The sequence below is a fragment of the Fukomys damarensis genome, unplaced genomic scaffold (genome assembly GCF_012274545.1).
Source record: "Fukomys damarensis isolate Sample0158 unplaced genomic scaffold, DMR_v1.0_HiC HiC_scaffold_10, whole genome shotgun sequence".
Classification (NCBI taxonomy): domain Eukaryota; kingdom Metazoa; phylum Chordata; class Mammalia; order Rodentia; family Bathyergidae; genus Fukomys; species Fukomys damarensis.
The window spans coordinates 8157461-8171518 of record NW_022900922.1 but is presented as its reverse complement, the minus strand read 5'-3'; the positions used below and the strand labels follow the sequence as shown (position 1 = coordinate 8171518).

Genomic DNA, 14058 nt, shown 5'->3' with positions numbered 1-14058 from the left:
GGGGCGGGGCTTGAGTTCAACTCTGCCAAAGCCAGTGGTGCAAGGTGGAACCAGATAGTAACACCTGGCATAGCACCTGACATACATCAGGCACGCATTAAATCACTCTAACAAAGGATGTTCAGTAATTTAAGTCCATGGCAGTCCTCTGTTCAAACACGGGAGCCCTCCCTCCAATGGCTGCCTGACTCACTCAGAGTGAAGTATGAAGTTCTTCCTGTGGCAGAACACCCTCATGTGACTCCTGCCTCTTTGTCACCATTCATTTCTCCTCACTCTCACTCCCTTGCTGTTTCTAAATACACAAGCACTTTTGTTCCTCCTGTTCTGTTCATCCAGAATGCCAGGTACCCACATGGCTCATTCCGTGGTTTCCTGTAGTCATTTCCTGATGCACCTTAAAAACAGCCCCAAACAGCCCCCATTATGTGGATACGTCCCACTCCCGTGAGTTTTCTGCTATAAGCTTAGCTTTTTTCTGCTTACCAACCTTGAGTGAATCCCCAAGATTTAAAGAAAAATGTCCTGGTGGCAGCTGCTCCCCAAATTCTAATTCTAATTTTGCCACCACAATCCCTCAACAAACTTAAACAAATTGTCTGCCTTTTCAAATGCACCGCCAGACTTCACACCCATGGTGAGGGAGTTAGAAACACCTAAGGAAGGGAAGGAGTCCAGGTCTCAGGTGCTCCCCCACAGTGCACCACTGACAGTACCGATTTCTGTGCTCCATAATACACAAAAAGGTCAGGAAGATCATAAAAGAACTACCAACGGAAAACGTTTATTAGCAATTTTCAAAAGACAGAATAAATCCACACTACCTCAGGTAAAGAGGTTGGCAGTGAAAATCATAAAACTATTACTGAAACAGTGTAAGACTTGTGGGTGGAGATATATTCATGCTTTGGAAACAACTTATTTACCGCCCTTCTAGGCATTTGGGCCATAATTAAAACACCACACCTGCAAAGCCAAATGCTTAAATGAATACTTATCTGGAATTCTTTTTATTTAAGTACTAGGGATAGAAAAAAACAGGGCTCTCTTCCTTTAGGAATATTATTATAATCAAGAAACACTGATTCTTCAATTTCCCTGCTTACATTAGTTTAAACTTTCAGTTCATCTTTGGTTTCTGCACAGTGTTAGTTTCTCACTTCTCTATCATCCACCTACCTATCGAACATGTACATCCTACATACTCACTAGTATGTCTGTGCCAGGCATGGGGTTTAGCAATCTGGACGTAATGATGAATAAAATGGACACTTCCTCACTGAGCTAGGTGAGCAGTACAGAAGACACTCCTTGTTTCATACGTACCAGTCTTCAACATATCTACCTTCTTTACCTGTTTTTTTCAATTATTTTCCTATCTTCTTATTTTATTTGCAAAAAAAAAAAAAAATCACCTTTTCTGATTAGGTTATGTTCTCTTTTCAGTAAACACCATACAATCAAATCTTCACACCTCCGTTTAATACTTCCCACCCACTTAACAGATTCTTTTTAAATTCTGTATATCTTACACACTTTAAACTCCTAACACTAACATTAATCTTTTCCATTTTAAGCACCTTTTGCAGTGGACTGTTGCACACCACCAATATGTTTTGCAGTTTATTAATACAAATCACTCATTATCTTGCCTGTGAAGCAGCTATAATCAGCACTTTGAGAACTATGATAGCACAACATGCCTGGTCTCCCATAGCCAGTGGGTCTGTCATTCACTCATTCTTGGGTTAGTGGCCACCAGAGATATTTTCCTCACCACTGTCTCACTAATACTAGCAGAGTCCAGAGCTTAATAGGAAAGCAGTCTGGAAATATTGTGAACAAGTCAATATTTAATGAAATAATAATACAGAAAACTATGTTTTCTACTATAACAACTTGTGCAAGTTTTTATGCCACAAATGAATGGGACGTTATCCTTAAGAAATTTATTAGCTTTTAAGGGGTGAACAAGGCCAAAGCAAGGACCAGGAACTTAGCACAATGTCAGAGAGTTAATCAGTATTCCAAAAATGTTCTAAAGAAGAGATGTAGGAGGGATGAAAACACTGAGAAATTTTTCTTTGTTTTTGGTTCTGTTTTTTGAGAAAAGGTCTCACTTTGTGGTTCAGCCTGACCTTGAACTAACTATGTAGCCCAGACTGACTTCAAACTCATGGCAATACACCTGCCTCAGTCTCTTAAGGTCTGGGATTATAGACATGTGCCACCACACCCAGCACAAAGCATTGAAACTTTTAATTAAAACTTAAAGACACGGCAACTAACATTCAAAAATTTATTCTACACACTGATCTCTACTGGATCAGAACAAGCCTAGGAAGTAGTTATTACTCCCCCATGTCACAAATAGGAAATGCAAGGCAGAAAATTTTAAAACTCACCTATAAAAATTACAGTAGTTAAAAAACTGTGTTCCAATAACAGCAGAGCAACAGTTTTATCAGAATTCATTAACTTCTCATAGTTCACATGAGAAATAGTTTTATACCGTAGGAAGATCTAAAACTAGCATTTCTTTAAATTACAGATTTTGTTCTCAAAGGGGCTGGGGATCAAGAAATGGATGGAGGGAGGGTAGAGGAAAAGAAGAGATAAATGATGTAAAAAAGTAACTGGGATGAATTATACACATGTCCCAACTTCCCACAAGGAATATAAACATGTACTATACACATGTACTAATGAACTAAAATTTTTTTAAAAGACAAAAAAATAATAATAATAATGGCTCAGGAGATATTAAAAATTCATGAAGAACATTAAATAAAATAAGCTGGAAGAAAATGAAATAAGCTGGAAAAGCTTAGAAATAATTCCAAGAATAAAATGAAAACATATTTTCTGAAAAATATAGTTATCCACCTATAATTATAAAAACTCCAAATGATTATCAAGAAATGTTTACTTTCACCTGAATGGCTATGTCTTATCTTGCACTAAAAATTTATGGGTAAGCAATGGTTATTAAAAGCAGAAGCCAGTTGACCTTAAAAGCCACATTCTGAAGGTATTTCACATAAACAGCCAATGTTACTTCTCTTTGAAAGTGAGGCATTGCTAAGTTCTGATGCCCTAAAGAAACTACCGCCCACCTCACAAAAAAAATGCTCCATTAAAAATACTATTAATTCAAAATTTATATTTTATGTTCATGAGACAAAATGCTTCAACTAATAAATTACTGAGTAATTTGAGAGAACAGAAACACACAAGTAGAGAATATAAAATAGGTGAGATAATAAAGGAAAGGAACACTCCACCTAAGTTCATACTATTCCTCGAGTCGCACTAAAAAGGTTAGTAATTCAGAGCAATTCACTGACTTCACAGCCATGCAGATGTCTGCCTCCAATTCTCTATTTGTAAAATAGAGACAGCTATATAAATAGGTAACAATACTTTGAAAACAGTTGTAAAGCAAGGCTACACCATTCAACATGGTAATGCCTCAAATTAGAAGACTGCTAGGACATCATAATTTTAAAGTTATTTTAAAACTGAAACCACATATCTTGCTCAAAGCCATACAAAGACAGAAAGAATTATTTGCACTCTACATAGTGTACCAAACAGTAAGCAGTTAGTAATGAACCATTAACTGCACATATTTACATAAAAGATCCAATGTATGTATGTATGTATGTATGTATGTATGCATTTATTTATTGGTACTGGGGATCGAACTCAGGTCCCTGTGCTTGCGAGGCAGGCAGTGGAATCACTGAGCTAAATCCCTGGCCCCCAATATATGTATTTTAAAGGGTTAATTTTATAGTGTATTCTGTACAACTATTTAAGGAAGAAAAACCAATGAACTTGAAGGTAACTCTGTTTGCTAACACTCTCAGATTTGAGTGTGGAAAGAAAATTATTTTCTTTTGATTAAAGTGTATAATTCCTTAAATTATGCTATGGGATTTCTACTGTTTATTTCCACAGTACATATACTAATATTTGAGGTTATCTATCTCTTCAATATCAAGTTTTTCTTGCCTAATGCCATAAAAATTATTCATGAGCTATGAATTGGTTTTGCTATTCCAAGTGCAGTTGGCCTTCCATATTCATGGATTCCACATGAATTAAAAATACTTCTTTTAAAAAACTGCATCTGGGGCTGGAGATTTAGCTCAGTGGTTCTGGTGCCTGCCTCACAAGTGCAAGGACCTGAGTTCGATCCCCGGAATAAAAAACAAAACAAAACAAAAACAAAACAAACAAAAAAACCTGCATCTATAGTAAACATGTAAAAATGTTTTTCTTATTATTTCCTCAAGTAATACAGCATAACTACTTCCATGGCATTTACAGTATATTAGATATTACAAGTAATTTAGAGATGATTTCAAGTATGTGGGAGGACTGTGTAGATAATATGCAAATATGCCATTTTACATTGGAACTTGATTATCCGTGAATTTTGGTAACTTTGGGAGTTTGGAAACTTTGGTAATGAGGGAGGAGTGTATGTCCTTTCAACAAAACCACTTCCGTGTCTGTTTTGTTTTTTTTGGTACCAGGGATCGAACTTGGGACTTTGTGCTTGCAATGGCAGTGGTGGAACCACTGAGCTAAATCCCCAACCCTTCCATGTCTGTTTTATAAGCAATATTAGTTTCTGGTTGTTGAATAATGTTTGCCTTTATATATAATTTATCATAAAGATGCTCAATTTAGGTGCCCTAAAATCATCTGCAAAGGTTCTTTTCAATCAGTAGGGCCAGCTCATCACAGGGACCTGAGAAAGAGCCCTATGGTGATTCTGACTGAAAGAAAACAGAACCAAGGCTGTACAGGCAGTTAAAAGGAGAAAATTTCACCTGCTTTAAACAGACAGAAAGCACAGTTTTTAAATTAAGTCTATAATTACAAGTGTGACTTACACTGTCATTGGCTCAAACACTAGCTAAAACATACTACACTGACCATATGACAAGATCTCCACAAATGGGCTCCAACCACACTGAGGCAACAGCAACATCCACAAAGAACAGTCCGCATAAAGGTGTGTGAGATAATCAATAGGGCATCCTTTATTGGATAAAGTTCATATATACAAACTCTGGCTAAAATACAACAAATCTTCCAATTTGGAAATGGTTAAATTGATGTTATAGTAATTCAGAACTTTATGTAAGCATTCAAACCACCACCATTTAGAAAAAAGCTTCATTATTTAAAAGCACACAAAAGGAAAAGGTCATCATATCAGAGAACAATAATAAGTACTGATAAAAGCATACTTACTAACTGTCCACCTCTACTTTGCAATCCCCAAACAACACCGTCCTCTGTCACTGGTAGCTGAAAAGGGGGCTGTTCCAATGAAAATGAAGTATAGTCTAAGTCCTGTGGCTTATTGTGTAGACCCTCACTAAATATCTGTTCAACTTCTCCTGCATCTTTTGTGACTGTATTAGTCCAGAGATAGCCTGCTTGATATCCACCACATCCATTTGCCAGTCTTTCAGAGAATATTTGTCTTGTTAACCCTTGCATTGGGTAATAAGAAAATTCATTCAAAAAATGAGAGTAGAATTCCTCTGGGAAACTCTGCCAATCCACTTTTGGGGGATTTTCAGAAATATTTAAGAGATCTGTGAGTGATGAAACATGGTCATTACTTGGTACTACAATTTCTTTGCTGTCAACTGGAATAACAGGAATTACTTGAGGTGTACTGACAGGGGTAGTTGTGTTTCTGTTGAGTTGGGTGGGGTCAACACCAATTCCCATAAAATGTATTTCACTATTGAAAGTACATTCTTTATCTGTGGACTTGACATTTCTTTCTTTGAAATGGTAGGCAGGTCCATTTGTCCCACATGGATCTAAGCAGTCAATAATGTTAATATCAGTATTGTCTTTCTCCAAATAAAGTCTCTCTTTCTCTTTATTACATGTTACTTTTGACTTACTCAACTCTGATGCATTATCAGCAAAGGAATCAGAAACTTCTTTAGTTGAGTCACAGAAGATTTGCTTTAGCTTTGAGCTTTCATCAATATTAACAGAATTCTTCTCTACTACTTCTGGCTTCTGTACAAGTGACTTTGAACTTTGACTTAAAGGTGGCACAATATTAAGATCTGTATCTTTGTAATTATTCACTCTATGGGTTTCAAAATGTTTTCGTATTTGATTAGTTTCAGAATCACGATTTTTTGATGTACTAGAACTAATACAAGTCAGTGCATCCTCACCAGGCATTGCCTTGCATTTTAGTTCATCTGTTTCCCAGTCAGAGGTTGTTTCAGAATCTGACTTGACATTTCCTGTGTGTTCTTCACTTGTCTCTCTATAATTAGCATTTTGTGATTCTTGCTCAGCATTTTCTAATCTGTGAAGACCACTCTGTTGGTCATGTAATACACTGACTGAACTCTTCATATATATTGCATCTTCTGTTTTATCATGCAGGCCTGTTTCCCCTTCTTCTTTATCAGCACAAGTGAAAATAAATGCAGAGGACATAAAGATACCCTCAAGAGATCTGGAGTGATCATGAGACTCATTATTTGGAGGCACTCTTCCTGAAAATCCAAGTTGTGGGATATTTACCCTCTGGATTGTCCCCTTTGTGTCTGATTCACACTCCATGTGAGTTAAATCACACGCCCGTATCTGAGCCTTGTCTACTCTGCTACCTGCACATAGATCTGAAGGACAAAATTTCAACTCAGAAGCCCTTATTCTATGACCTTCATCCTCCAAATCACTAACTCTATCCTCATCTTCATAAGAAAAGCTATTTTCAGATCGCAGTGACAGCTTTCCACTGCTTTCCCACTGGGGACTTCCGGTCTCCAGGCTGGACTCCCCTTGGTACTGCTCCTTCCTCAGCATGAGTCCTGAGCTGCCATCAAGTCTTGTGGGGGCCCCTTCTCTTAAATTAGCATGAGCTGAGAGACACTCATTTCCAAAGCTCTCTGAAGTGATAAACCTTTCAGGATTTAAATTAGTTCTATCTAGCCCAAAGGAAAGGATACTATCTGAGCTGCTAACACTGACATGGAAATAATCTTTGACTTTTAATGGATTTACAGAGTTATTTTCTGCTTCCCTTTTAGAGTTTAAACTTTGATTGACACTAACTGTTACAGCCTCAGGTTCATCACTCTCTTTAACATATGCAGTGTCATTAAGTAAATTAACAGATGAGTCATCCATCTGACCTCCTCTTTCTGGAATATGGCTCTCTCTCTCTTTGGGGATGGTACACATGAATTTTAGTGAGTCATCGTCTATGTTATTATTTAATTCAGGGAGTAGGCCAATATTATGTAATGTACTACTTTCTGTGTAATCTTTAGGTGATATGGCGTAAGGTTCTGCCTTCAAAGACTCAGCCTTCAGGTTATCAAAATTTGCTTCACAAGATGGATCACTGTCTACCAAAAGCTCAAAACTAGGCTTAGTCTCCTCATTAAATACATCCTTCCTTTCATATGGGCTCCACATACCAGGGGGTGACACATCTTCCTGCTCTAGTTTTAACTCTCCTGCCCCTTGTTTAACATACAAGACTGAACATTCTTTTCTGTTATCTAGAGGCCAAATCACTCTGTGAATCCCCTCAGAGGTAACTGCTGAATGACATTCTTCTCTTGCAGCTGCTGCACACATGGGAGTGCACAGTTCCTCTTCCATGTTCAGACAGTCAGGATCTATAACACAGATACTATAAAACTCGTTCTCTCTTGAATTTTTACATTTTTTGTCACTAACACAAGCAGGGTTTCCATCTTGCATCACGCTATTCAACACTACTAAAGAATTATTCTCATTAAAACTACTGATTTGAACATTTAGTATTCTTTCTCCCTCTACTAAAGATTTTTTACAAGTGGCCAGGTAACAGCACAGAGGGTCACTTAGAAAAGTTTCCTCTTTCAGGCCTTGGTCAGAAGGCACCTGCAGTTGTGAGCGAGGTTGGTCATCTAGGGAACAATCCTGTTTGTCATTACTCATGCACAACGAGTCACAGACACTCTCGGCACTTTGCTCAATAACAGTATTTGAGCTCTCATCTAAATTTTCATACCTAGTTAAGAACTTATATATCGAAGAGGAAACAGAGTTTACTGACTGCTTTGTTCTATGATCTTGTTTGTGGCCAGACCCTATAAAAATTCTAGTCCAATTATTAATACCAGCAGCTGCTCTGCTGGCTCCATTTTCAACATTGTAAAGCTCCTCACCTTGAAGGGTATCAAATAATGAAGATAAAGTTTTACTTATCTTGTTCTTCGGTTCCTTCTTCTCCACAGAATTTTGTAACAGACCAATTTTCTCGTTGTCATTGTCAATACTTAATTCCTTGCCGAAGCAACAACCCATGTTTGAAAGTTCGAAAACTCACATTACAATGCCTGTCCTTTTCTGAGCCTCTACAAATGCATCTCACACTTACTATGGCTTCTGAGAAGCCAGCACCCACACACCAAAAATAACTCTGCACAGCAGTCACATGTTCCTGCCACTCAAACCAAATGACAAGAGAGCCCTGCCTGAAAACCACCACACTCCATGTACTGAAATCCAAACAGCACGTGGTATCCAAAGGTTCAGAACAGCACAAAGATAAGCTACCTATTTTTTTCATAAACTCAATTCAAAAAACCAACTATCCCGAGTTCGATCCCCAGTACCAAAAGAAAAAAAAATTTAGCAATGCAACTTAGCATGTTTTAAGTATGGTTACAATAAATATGTATATATTCCATGCTAATCTGTAAAATCACTACTCTACAGAACATTTCTTACCCATCGTTATCACTAGCACTCATCTGTGCTGAATGAATATTGAAATTTAGTTCAGAAAGTACTACCTACTAGACACAGGATACTGAGCTAGCTAAACAAGTGAATGAGACATTGAAAAGGTAAATCCAGGCACAGAAAGTACATCTGTGACTGCCCAGGGAAGGAATGGGTATTAACTATAAATGGGCATGGTGGGTAATGAAGGGATTCTAAAATTATAGTGATGGCCACACAACTGAAGAATTCTAAATATCATCAAATAGTACATTTTAAATCCAACAAAAACAATAAAATGATGATATACTTTGTGGTGGTATTTCTTTCCCCCCTTGACACTGGGGAATCAATGACCTGGCTCCTTATATATACAAGGTACATGTTTTAACACTGAGCTACACCCTCAACCATGTCTCTTTTTTTTAAAATTCTACTTTATTGATTTCTGTATGAACTGCTGATTTGGGGAATCAAGTTTGGGGCTTACTAAACTTGGTCAGTTCCTTAAAAGACAATCAAACTGAATTTAGAATATTCCAGAAGCATACCTATTTACATAGCTATTTGCAAACAATAAAACCAAAGTTAAAAAAAAAATCCAGTGGAGTGCCATTTTTTTTATTAGCATGACTTGTGTGCTCTAAAAAACACAGGCTCTCAAAATGTAAAGCTAATCATATACATAGAGTAGCTTAACAGCAAATCATCAAACCATTATGATAAGCATTTGGCATACTGCTACTGTGAACTGTACAGAGACACAGAAAAAGATACACAGTATTGACATTTACTGTTCTGAGGGGGCACAATGATGAATGGACCCTACTACCTTTTTGAGAAACACACAGAGTTTCTATTTTTCTAAAAAAACAATAAACACTGACTGTAAGGAGATATCTGTGAGCCTCTATTGTGATTAAACAATCTGTGATTAATCACAGAAATGAATTACCTGACTCAAAGCTGGGATGGAACTTGTTTGAGAAGTGGTTTGAGATATAGGACCATTCATCTGTAAAATTGAAATTTCAAAGATATCATCATCACTACCATGGACAGAAAAATGTACTTATAAACCAAAGTAATAAGCAAAACCAAACCTACTGAGAAATGCAATTTTTACATGACATGACAAAGAAATTCATGAACTCACAAGATATTCAACAGGAAACATACTGGTTCCTTAAAATTTATAATTTTGAAATTCTGACTGAGGTTAGTTTCAATGGGGAAAAATTAAGGAAAACTATTTTTTCCCAAAGCCATTTAGGAACTTTAAATATTTTTGCTTGATGACATTATAAAAATGAATGTAGGCTGTCAAAATAAATTTATAAAAAATTTAAAATACTATTCAACACTCAATGTATTACAATGACTTGTGACCTTAGTGTTTATATCTGTACTTTCTTGATTTAAAATACAAAGCTTTAAATATCTAGAGTTATGTTTACCTGTTTTCTCTATCATCTAGTATATAGAAACAGTTTCTTCTACTAAGCTATCTAACTCTTAATTTGGATTGATGAGGTTTCAAACACAGCACACCAAACATTTCACTTTAAAATGGGAAGGAACAGCAAAATCAGGAAAATGGAACTAGAATTCCCCCATCTCCTCTCCTTTGAGGTAGGCCATGAAACCTAGCAGACTTTCCCCTCAAAATCAGTCATAAGACCTTCATCTTAAAGGGCTCCTATAGTATTCCCAGAGAAAAGGAATGTCACATAGGGACACCAAAACAAAAACAACTGAACAAACAAGTCTTGCTAAGTTTATTACCATTAGATCATAACCCATTTTTCCATTCATGCTTTTTCATAATTCTCCCTTTCTGTGTAAGACTTAGCATAAATATAATTTTCCTTACAAGGTTGTCTTCATTTCTGAAGGTCCCTATGTCACATAAAACTTGATATTTAGCGATGTTTTTCTCTTGTTCATCTGTGTTTTATTACAGGGATCTCAGCTATAATCCTCAGATGGGTGAGGATCCCTTTTCTTCTACAAGAGTATACCTGCTATACTGTATGTAGATCCTGAGATACTTCAGCGTTACTGTTTGGATGTCCTTCTGAAGTCCAATGTACACTTGTCAACAGAGAGATATGCGTGCCACTGGCCCTCCCTCATGATATACCTACCAGATGAGAGCTGTCCTTTCCCTCCTGGACTCGCTGTGCTTGCGGTTCAGCCACAACTTTAGTGTCCTGATCAGAAGTCATGGGCTCCACTGGTAGAAGTTTAACACTAATCTCAGGATGCTGTAAAATGACAGAGCAAAAAGGTCATTTCAAGGGCATACTGATGACTAGTTCCTAGAATGGTATTACTAAAAAGTCTTAAAATCCTCAAGATTTCCAGGACTTGGAATCTAAATAATTTCTAAGAACTAGAGAATGATTTTTAATAATCCTCTGAATTCTTTTTTTCTCATTGAGTTTGTTGGTACATTTTCGGTATACAGTACAGTTACATTCATTATTGGGATCTTGTACCTTTACGTGACAGGTCTTGGTTCTCATTTTTTCCCCTTGTCCCTGCTCTCCCTTCACCCCCTCCCTCCTCCCATCCCTATTTACAAATACTTTATTTCCATTTTTTCATTTTCTCATATTTTTTCTTTTCCCTTATTTCCTTTCCCCTACCCTTCCCAATTCCCCTACACCTTTAGCCCTCTTCTTCCTATTTCACATTGTCAATTATACCATTAGGATATACTCTTTAAGTGAAATGAGTAAGTCACACATGTGTAAATACCGAATAGCTTCCCTGGTCTGAAAAACTATTAATTGTACATAATCCTCTGAATTCTAAGTAATTTCAAAAAATCTGTCCACAATATACATCTTACCAAGAAGTAATATTTGTTTTTATTAGTAAGTTTCTGCTTCATATTAATTTGGTAATTATAAAAATATTGGCAAACCATGTTCTAACAAAATTTTTTTTAATTTTTATGAAAGAAAATTTAAAATATATAAGACAGGATTTACACACAAAATCCTAAAAATTCACTAAGAAATCTTAAAATGTACTCATTAGTGTTGTTCTTTGAGGTAAATGTTGTCATGTTCTTTTTTTTTTTTTTGGTACCGGGGATTGAACTTGGGACCATGCGCTTGCAAGGCAGGCCACCAAACTGCTGAGCTAAGTCTCCGGTCTGTCATGTTCTTTTAACACTATTACATTTTATGTTCTATATATGTACACCAACACTACACAGGACACACTATGTAGGACAAAGCAAATAGAAATTAAATTAATACTAGGTACACAGATGTTCCACATAAAGATACAAATATATAATTAAAAAAGTTTTTAAACTCCACATAATCTTTTTATAAATTAAATGTTGGAGGGGTAGTATTGAAAAACCCAAGGCTTTTGTACTGAGTTAAAACTATTTTATTTTATTTTGAGACAGGGTCTTGCTAAGTTGATGAGTTGCCTGGGTTGGGCTCAAACTTATCACAAGTTCAGCCTTGATAGCGCTGAAATTACAGGTGTGTACCACCCACCCAGCTGGAGATGTAATGGGGGGTACTGAGGATTGAACTCAGGTCCTTGCACTTGTGAGGCAGGTGGCAGCACCACTGAGCTAAATCCCCGGCCCCGGAGACGTAATTTTTTGAACCGCAGATTTCCTGTGGGATACACCTGCTTTCTCACAAATGTCCTTATTCTATTCCAGGATACAATCTAGGGTGATCTCACACTGCATTTAGCTGTCATTTCTGCTTAGTCCTTTCAGACTCTATAAATTCCTCAGTTGTTCTCTATCTTTCATCCTCTACTCTTAAAGAATTCTAGTTGATTATTCTGTAGAATGTTCTTCCATTTAAGATGAACCTGGGATATCTTACTGTGAAAGCAAAGAAGCCATGAAAGACTATTCTGCTCATAAGATAGGAATTTTGGAGACATTGGAGAAGAGAGGAGCTTCTGAGATGGAATAATGTGATGATCAAAAAAAATAAATGGAATGCAAGTACAATTTATAAATATCCACGAGGGCTAAAAATGCTAGCACCACCACCATGCTCACTTCTGCAGGTTGTTGAGACACTAAATCACTGTTCGAAAGATTATTATAGGGAAACATCCAGTCTGGTTTCCTAGATGAACTGCATTTCCAAATACCAAACAACTGATCAGGACAAAAAGAACTACAGCAAATAGTTAAAGAATTTTTTATTTTTTATTTATGTATTGATTTATTTATTTTTGAGACAGGGTCTCACTATTTAGTTCAGACTGCCTGGAACTTACTATGTAGCCCAGGCTGGTCTCCAACTCACAGCAATCCTCCTGCCTCAGCCTCCCGAATAATTTTTTAAAAATCAAAATATTTTAACATCTGAAAAAAGCAAAGAGGGAGAACATCAATGTCTGCTAAACTTAACAAGTTAAGAACTAAAGGGAACATTCTCAAGAGTTGATTCTCACACTTTATTGAACCAGTCTTATCACTAAATTGTAATTCTAGGGCCAGGGATTTAGCTCAGCAGTGCTGCCATTTGTCTCGAAAGCACCAAGGTCCTGAGTTCGATCCCCAGTATCAAAAAAAAATTGTAATCCTAGGCATTATATTCTTCTTGATGATACAATACCATCTATGAGGTATTCTTGACAAAAAAGAAAATATATTTAATCACCTCTCTAGAGGTGACGTCCAATTTAAAGAGAATTCTGAGAAACACATTAAGTAATACAAGGCACAAAGCCATCAGCTAGACCCAAAATGTGGGACAAGGCAAGTGACCTCATTTCTATAGTAAATAAAACACATTTTAAAAAGGAGAGATTTTCACTGCTATAGAACTTTAATCAAAATAACAATGTGAGAACGCTTTGGATTCTGAATCAAATAAATTGTTTAAAATGACATTTTGAACATAGGAAAAACTGACTATACATGCCTAGGCAAGAATAAAAAGTAATATGTAGAATGATTTTTAATTTTGATTTCAATCAAGGTGTTAGTTAAGTTTATTTTAAAATACCATTTTATAAAAATACGGAAAGTAAAAAAAACTTGTGGATGAAATATAAACCTGGAACTTGCTTTTAAAACATGCCAATCATTTTAAGAACAAACAAAAATACAAGAACAGCAGGTCAATGGTTGATAAAACTACATAACAGGTAAATGAATGATCACAGTGGTGTCTTCTCTACTTTTATATTTAAAACTGTCCGTAATAAGAAGTAAAAAAAAGGCAACCCTTTTGGAAGCCTTCAGGAAGTCAGAGGAAGGAGGGTACCAAA

General features: G+C 36.4%; 1 protein-coding gene across 2 annotated transcripts in view; it reads right to left on the bottom strand.

Moving 5' to 3' along the window:
* Larp4b (La ribonucleoprotein 4B) overlaps nucleotides 1-11051 on the bottom strand; it is a 56810-nt gene extending 45759 nt beyond the window's left edge. The window contains exons 1-2 of one of the 2 annotated variants that reach the window (XM_010615735.3): nucleotides 10932-11051; nucleotides 9740-9799 (exon numbers count right to left, since the gene is read on the bottom strand). In XM_010615735.3, coding sequence (XP_010614037.1) covers nucleotides 9740-9799; nucleotides 10932-11012 — 141 coding nt within the window. In that variant the 5' untranslated portion in view covers nucleotides 11013-11051. The remainder of the gene's footprint in view (nucleotides 1-9739; nucleotides 9800-10931) is intronic. The other variant, XM_010615737.1, reaches the window with a different exon arrangement.
* Between the last annotated feature and the right edge of the window lie 3007 nt (nucleotides 11052-14058).